The following is an 8,057-nucleotide window of genomic DNA, read 5'->3' on the forward strand; positions in this document are numbered from 1 at the left end:
CATTTTCAGCAGTCTTGCACATCTGAAATTTATAGTTTTTCTTTTGTTCTTGAGAACCGAAGCAGATTTTATATATAGATACTAGAAAGGGAAAAAAATTACAAAGTTCTGTCCTCTTGGAGATGGGAAAGCAACCAAGATGGTATCTCACCATACCAAGAGGAAGCAGAACTACAATTTAAAGCTATGTGCCACCCTATTACAGTCACGAGGAGCATAGTTGTAATTAGAGGGAGAAAAAAGAGCCCATACCCTCTTTAATTAAGTAACATAAGCAAGACAGGCATGTGCTCACCAATGAATGTATAAATCCAATCACAGTAAGTCTCTTGCAGGTAAAGTAATTTAGACTCAAACCATAGTCAATGAGAGAATTTTATTTAAAGATGCTCTAAATTTTGTTTTATGAAAAATTTGTTAAGATTTGAAGTGGGCACAACACAAGTACACAAGCAGAGTGTGATAAAAAAGAAAGAAAGAAAGAAAAGAAAACTAAAGGCAAATTATACCAATTACAATTACTCAGAAGTGGCAGATGTGAAACAGCCGCACAGAAAAAAAAAAAAAAGCTCGATCAATTGAGTCAATTCCATCAATTGTCTTATACCTCTCCAACCACATACATCATATCAAAAGTAAAGGTGTCGATCACCTACCAATTTTCAAAATTAAATTAACAAATTAAATATATATAATAAAACAAAATTATTTTTGAATTATTTTCAGATTCGGTTGAGATGATTTCGACTCAAATTTAATAATTGTTTATTTATTTTTAAATTTATTTTTTCGATCATGAGAATTGATTTGCCGTGTTTCTCTTTTTAATTAATTATCGCAACTCTTATCTTAATTATTTTTCTCAAATTTACTCTGTTATCTATTAAATTTATTATATTTGTCAAAATATCAATATTTACAAAATAAAAATAATTATTTTACACTCGTGGGAGCGAGTGTGAAAAGACTAACACGCGTGTGTATATATATATATATATGAGCAAATTACAATTTAGTACCTCAACTTTATATGTTATTTCAATTTAGTACCCCAACTTTGAAAATTTGCAAAAAAGTACCTCAACTTTCATTTTGTATCAATTTAGTACCTCAACTTTGAAAACTTGCAAAAAAGTACCTCAACTTTCATTTTGTGTCAAAATAGTACCTCCGTTACACTACAAGAAAAAAAGGTTTGGGAGAGGAACGGAATTCGTCGCCCAAAGTAGAGTTTTTGGGCGACGAAATTGGTTCGTCGAGCATTTGGACGCCCAAGAGTTTGGGAGACGAACCCATAAATTTCGTCGCCCAAAGACACCTGGGGCGACGAATTTTTTTTGTCTCCTAAGACATAAAATTCGTCGCCCAAAGTATGTTTAGGCGACGGACAAATTTCGTCGCCCAAAGAGGGTTTAGGCGACGAACACCCTTATTCGTCGCCCAAAGCATGTTTGGACGACGAAATTATCCGTCGCCTAAACATGATTTGGGAGAGGAATAACTAATTTTCTCGCTGGAACGTGCTTTGGGCGACGAAATTTGTCCATCGCCTAAACATTCTTTGGGCGACGAATAAGGGTGTTCGTCGCCCAAACCCTCTTTGGGCGACGAAATTTGTCCGTCGCCCAAACGAATTTTATTTTAAAAAAGAAAATTTTATTTAAATTATATATATGAATTTAATATTTAAAAAAAAAATCTTTATTCAAAAACTATATAAAACAAAATTAATAAATTTATATATCCAAAATATCCATACAAAGTAGAAACAATTTAATTAATACATACATACAAATAACTAATGGCCCCCTAGGTCAGTAGCATCATCGACACCGGTGGAGGAGTCTGGCATGCACTGGTCAATGTTGGGCGGCAGCACAAACCCAGGTACAATCCTGGCCAACTGGCCAAACATCTGCTGCATCTGCTGCACCTTACTCGTCTGCTCCGCATATGCCGCTCTCGATTCTTCTAGCAACTGGCCAAACATCTGCTGCATCTGCTGCACCTTACTCGTCTGCTCCGCATATGCCGCTCTCGATTCTTCTAGCTGACCCTTCAACAACTGCACTTCAGTGGTTAGGTTGACTAATTCTGCAGATGGCTGAGATGAAGACCCGGCGCTGAGATCACGAACCCGACCCGCTCCCATTCCGCGTATCTCCCTACCACGCCTAACACCCAGTGTCTCCGTCATAATACGAAGACCGGCATCGGGATCGGGGACTGAGATCGACTCCAACGGAGTGTCCGGAGGGTACTGGCTGGCCACCTCCTCCAAATAACTCGCCTTCTTGGCGAGCATCTCAGCCTTCAAAATATTATACACAAGTTAGGAATTAAGAAATCAAATACAAAAATTTAAATTTGTGAAATAAAACTAAAATATAAAAAACTAACGTGCTTCGCCTTGCCCTTGTCGTTGCCGGGTCGGGCATAAACATCCCCGTAGTTGTCGACCTCCGGAAATTGCGAACCAGCCTGAAAGAGAATGTAATGTTGACAAAAACTCAAACAATACTAAGGAATATATATATATATATATATTAAATTAAATAATAGCGCACCTGACGATACGACTCCACCCGGTATGAGAAGGGCATGGAACCACCATGATGATCAATCCTTGCGGGCGCTTTCCGGTTCTGAAGATTGGCATTCGACTTCCTCTGTTAAATATTAAGCAAATTGTAAATGCACATATTAGTGTATACACAATAAAGGAATAACATAAGAAAAAATAATTTTGAAGTCCTAAAATGATATAACATACCAAAAATTCCGGACTCTGAAAATGAGTGCACAACCACTGCCACTGATCAAGCCGAGCTGCCATCTCCGGAGGAGGGCTGGCCAATGCCTCATCTGCCGATCCAAACATGTTATATTCTCTGTGCAGCTTGTGCTTCCATTGTGTGTACACTTTTCTCAATAACTTCTCCATATACGTAGCTACATCCGGATCCTCCATCCGAATGTCATAGTTTACCTGAAAAAAATGCAATTATCAAATTGTTAGGAATGATCAAATTAATCATTTTATATTAATCGAAATATACTCACAGAAATGGAGCCCATAATGCTCCTCTTGATGGCGTCATCAACCTTTTCCCAACTGGGGAAAAGCATGGGGCATTCACCACGGATAATCGATCCGACAAAGGAAGCGAAAGTACTATGGACCTCCTTGCTCGGTCGTAGGTGACCTTGCTCAAGAATGATTCGAATCCTCTCGTTCATCGTGCGAGTGATTCGCGACGCCTTCAACCCTCTACTTATCCCCCTTGTGGTTTTGGTACCTAGAAAAGCAAATATAACATATTAATTTCACAGTAATCTTAAAACATCTAAATAAAATTAAACATAAACACAAGTGATGTGAAAACATTTTTCTTACTCTCTGATGATGAGGCAGTACGAGTGGATGATGCAACATTATCATATGCACCATAACGGTGACCACGTCGGGCCCTCCGTGCCGACTGAATCGCAGACCCAGTACTAGATGAGAGATCTGGGGGTATCGCCGGGGTCGATTCGCCCTGGGCTATGAGGTCGGGCTGTACTGCAGGGGCAGGCTGGGCTGCAGGGGCAGGCTGGGCTGCAGGGGCGGACATGGATGCTGAAGTGGACCTCCGAGATCCACCCCTGTTCGAGATCAAACTCATCTGCACAATTCAATAAATATTTATGTTAGTAAAAAAGAAAACTAAAGTAATAACTTACTAATCTGAATCACCATTATCAATTACTAATCTGAATCACCACTAGAAATACTCATTTCATCATCATCATCATCGATACCATCAACATCATCATCTTCATATTCATCTTCATCTTCATCTTCATCTTCATCATCTTCATCATCATCATCATCATCATCATCATCATCGATGAAATCATTAACATCAATTCGGGGAAGTGGCCCAAGATCAATTGATAAGGCATCGATCTCAATTGGAGGAACGTCATGTATCTCGACTTGTTGTATGATAACATCATTGTTGTATGGATTAGGTATGGTCGAAGATGAATCATCTTGATAGGCCACGTCATCCTGATTTTCTTTTTCCGGAATATCCCATATATTTCGATTCTGAATCATCTGAGCTACTTTCCAACCCACACCCGCCTTAGGGTCATCCAGATAACATACTGGTTTTGCCATTGTGGCAAGAATAAATGGATCATTCTCATACCATCGAGTGTTTGTATTCACAGATATTAAGTCGTAATCGAGTTTAATACTGTTGTTCCTATTCGGGTCTGTATTAAACCAATGACACTTAAATAACACAACTTGAAAGCGATGCGAGTACAAGACTTGATGTACACTCGTCAGCTTGCCGTAGAAATCAACCGTGCCAGTCTCCAAGTTCTCTACACAAACCCCGCTATTTTGAGTGCTCAAGATGGCATCTCGTTCTACAGTTAAAAACTTGACTCCATTCACATTACATCCAGAAAACGTTTCAACCCATTGAATACCACTCGCCAAACTCATTAACTCCTTGTATAACGGCGAATTATCATCAGTCAGCTTTTCCATCTGTTAAAAGACAATGGAATTAATATATTACAAAAAATTTACAAACACATGAACGAACTGATCATTATTGTCAGTAATCACTTACATGTTCCTTAAACCATTTAGGAAACAATTCCCGATGCTTTTTCTGTACACGTTCCATGTCCCATCTTGGATAGTCGCGGTTCATTAGTTCCTCATGATCAATGCGTAAAAAGTCAACTTTTTCGCAATTGTTGAGTATGAACCAATGAGCCACCTCTATATCGTGTTTCGAGAATTCAACAGCTGATTTAGGGGCTTCGCCAAATGGTCGTGTAATTTGAGAAAAGACAGAAAGTGTCTCATTTTTTTCACCACCGTCGTCGTTGCGTTGGGGGCGATTGAATGACGTCTCAACACTGCTGAGATACATTGCACAGTACGTGATGGATTCATTTGCAATGTATGCCTCTGCTATGGAGCCTTCGGGGCGTGCCCGGTTTCGGACGTACCTTTTGTAATTACCCAACATTCTGCAAATGTAATTACATAGTGAGAAAACTTTTGTGAGTAACATAGAGCTGAACTTGGAGAATAGTAATGAAATAGTTTAGAAATTGTTACCTTTCTATTGGGTACATCCACCGATAACTGACCGGCCCAGCAAGAATTGCCTCTTGCGGTAAATGTATCATTAAATGAATCATTATATCAAAAAAGGTCGGTGGAAATATTTGTTCAAATTTGCATAGGATGTACACAATCTCATCTTTCAATTTTGACATGTCCGACACGCGCAACGTCTTAGCGCAGATATGCTGAAAGAACCTCGACAACCCAACAATCGGTTCAACCACATCTTCGGGCAAAAACTTTCGAATACCCACCGGAATCAGACGTTGCAATAAAACATGACAATCATGACTTTTCAAGCCCAAAATTTTTCCAGAGTCGATTTTCACATTTCGAGAGATATTGGCCGCGTATCCATCTGGAAATTTGACCGATGCAAGAAACTTTAAGAATTCTTTCTTGTCCACAGGCTTCATGGTATAAAATAGATGTTTCTTTATCATTTTATCACCCTTCTTCGTTAACCACAAATGTTTCCTGATGCCCATTTCTTGCAAATCTTGTCGAGCCTTAATTGTGTCCTTTGATTTTCCCTCAATGCCCAAGATTGTCCCCACCAAACTTTCGCACACGTTCTTCTCAATATGCATTACATCGAGATTGTGCCTGATTTTCAACTTGGACCAATACTCCAACTCGAAGAATATCGACTTGTTTGTCCAATTTAGATGTGCAGGTGACCTTGGCATATTTCGTTCTTTGTTAGAGGGATGTTTACCAATCCGGCCAAATTCTAAGTTATTCAACTGCCTGAAGATGTCATCACCAGATAATTCTTTAGGTTTCACGCCCATCTCCTTTTTTCCGTCAAAGGCCTCCTTACTGTGACGCCATTTATGATCCCCCGGCAACCATCTTCGGTGGCCCATATAACATACTTTACCACCGTGCCAAGCGGAAGTTATATCTTTATTACAAGTAGGACATGCCATATAACTCTTGGTGCTCCAGCCTGATAAATTCCCATAAGCTGGGAAATCATTTATTGTCCACATGACTGCCGCACGCAAGGAAAACATTGTTTCGGTGGACTTATCATATGTCGGCACACCATTTTGCCACAATTCTTTCAGCTCATCAATCAACGGCCGCAAATATACATCGATCTCCTTTCCAGGGGATTGCGGTCCTGGAATTAATAGCATCATAATTGTGAATTATTTTTTCATGCATTTCCAGGGAGGCAAATTATAAGGAACCACGACCACTGGCCAAGTGCTGTGAGATGTGCTCATATTTCCGAATGAATTAAATCCATCAGTAGCAAGTCCTAATCTAACATTTCGTGCATCTGCTGCAAAATCCGGATATATCTTGTCAAATTCTTTCCATGCGCTTCTGTCTGCAGGATGTCTCATCACATCATCCTCAACCCGCTTATCTTTGTGCCACCTCATGTCACTTGCAGTATGTGTCGACATGTACAATCGTTGCAACCTTGGCTTAAGTGGGAAATAACGCAACACCTTTTGCGGAATCTGTTTCTTTCTCTCTACAGACTTGTTCTTATATCTCGGTTCATTGCACACAGGGCATTTATCCTTCCCTTGGTGTTCTTTGTAAAACAATACACAATCATTCTTGCATGCATGAATCTTTTCATATCCCAAACCGAGATCTTTCAACACCTTATTCGCAAGATAATGGGTTTCAGGTATATGATTGTTCTTTGGAAGCATTCGTTTCAAAATCCCCATCAACTGATCATAACTTCGATTCGAATGTTGATTAAGTACTTTCCAATGCATTAATACTTTCCAATGCATTAACTCCACAACAGCAGTTAGCACTGAGAACTCTTCACAACCAGAGTACAATTCCCGCTGAGCTTGTTTCAACAATCTCTCGTACTTATCAAACTCTTCTCTTTGGACTTCGGGCAACCCATCATCTTGATCCATATTATCGCTCTCTGTATCATCCTGACTGACTTCGTGATCTAGCGATGCATATGGATAAGCATCGTTTATTATGCCCATCACTTGGTCATTATCATCAGCAACAGATTCAGTAGGCTGCAGAATTGTTCGGGTCTCCGAGGACGTCGAAGCATAAACTCTCGGTTCTCCATGATAATACAATGTCGTATAGTTGTGTGACATCCCATATTTCACCAAATGAATTCTGACTTCACGCACTGTCTTCCATAAAGAGTTGTTACAATTCCGGCACGGACACCTTATATTATTCTGAGCATTGACATGTTCCTGTGCAACTTGGATAAATGACTCGATCCCATACAAATATTCATCACAAACACGATTCGTATTACGTATCCACTGTCGGTCCATGATGCCTGTTTCCATATTACACGACAATTAGAAAACGATGCGTCACCATTCTTCGTCTCCTTATGCCTCCGGTAAGGGCCCTATCCCATTCGAGAATGCACATATGTGTCGTGGTTGTTGGCTCACACGACGTAGTTTCGATCTGGGAAAATTTCGGCAGCATCTCCCTATGGTTCTCCAAGTGCACGACGTAGATATTTAAAACAAATATCTAGTATGCACTCGAAGAACACATAAGGAGATGTTGCCGAAATTTTCTCAGATCAAAACCACATCACATGAACCGCTAACCACAACACATAATTGTGCACTCCCAAACTGTCCATGGGTAATTTGGACAATTCAAGAATCATATTGGAGCGCAGTCACGCCAAGCGCCCATGCGCGCGTCCAATAGACTCTCGAACGGGTCTAAGGTGAATTTAAATTTAGTGTACAAAGTTATCCACTGATAACTTCGCACGACTAGTTAAATGTACAAAGTTATCGATTGATAACTTCGCACAAGCGCTTCGTGCCACATGACCTCACCCAGTACTCGAGGAGTGCTGGACTACGTCATCGGAAATTTTGCAATTACAACTAAACTAAATGTAACATACAAACTAAATTATAATTAATCT

The 8,057-nt window shown here is 39.9% G+C and overlaps 1 protein-coding gene and 1 pseudogene across 1 annotated transcript; both read right to left on the reverse strand.

The window, feature by feature from the left end:
* Positions 1-1,729: 1,729 nt before the first annotated feature.
* LOC147282713 (uncharacterized) lies at positions 1,730-2,895 on the reverse strand. The gene is made up of 5 exons (XM_086249302.1): positions 2,774-2,895; positions 2,568-2,669; positions 2,401-2,481; positions 2,009-2,311; positions 1,730-1,933 (listed from the first exon to the last, which is right to left on the reverse strand). The coding sequence occupies exons 1-5, from the start codon at positions 2,879-2,881 to the stop codon at positions 1,799-1,801; spliced, it is 729 nt and encodes a 242-aa protein (XP_086105428.1). The 5' UTR covers positions 2,882-2,895; the 3' UTR covers positions 1,730-1,798.
* Positions 2,896-3,275: 380 nt separating this feature from the next.
* Positions 3,276-7,434, reverse strand: LOC147282714 (uncharacterized; annotated as a pseudogene).
* Between the last annotated feature and the right edge of the window lie 623 nt (positions 7,435-8,057).

Source organism: Dryas octopetala, chromosome 6 (genome assembly GCF_963921425.1).
Source record: "Dryas octopetala chromosome 6, drDryOcto1.1, whole genome shotgun sequence".
Classification (NCBI taxonomy): domain Eukaryota; kingdom Viridiplantae; phylum Streptophyta; class Magnoliopsida; order Rosales; family Rosaceae; genus Dryas; species Dryas octopetala.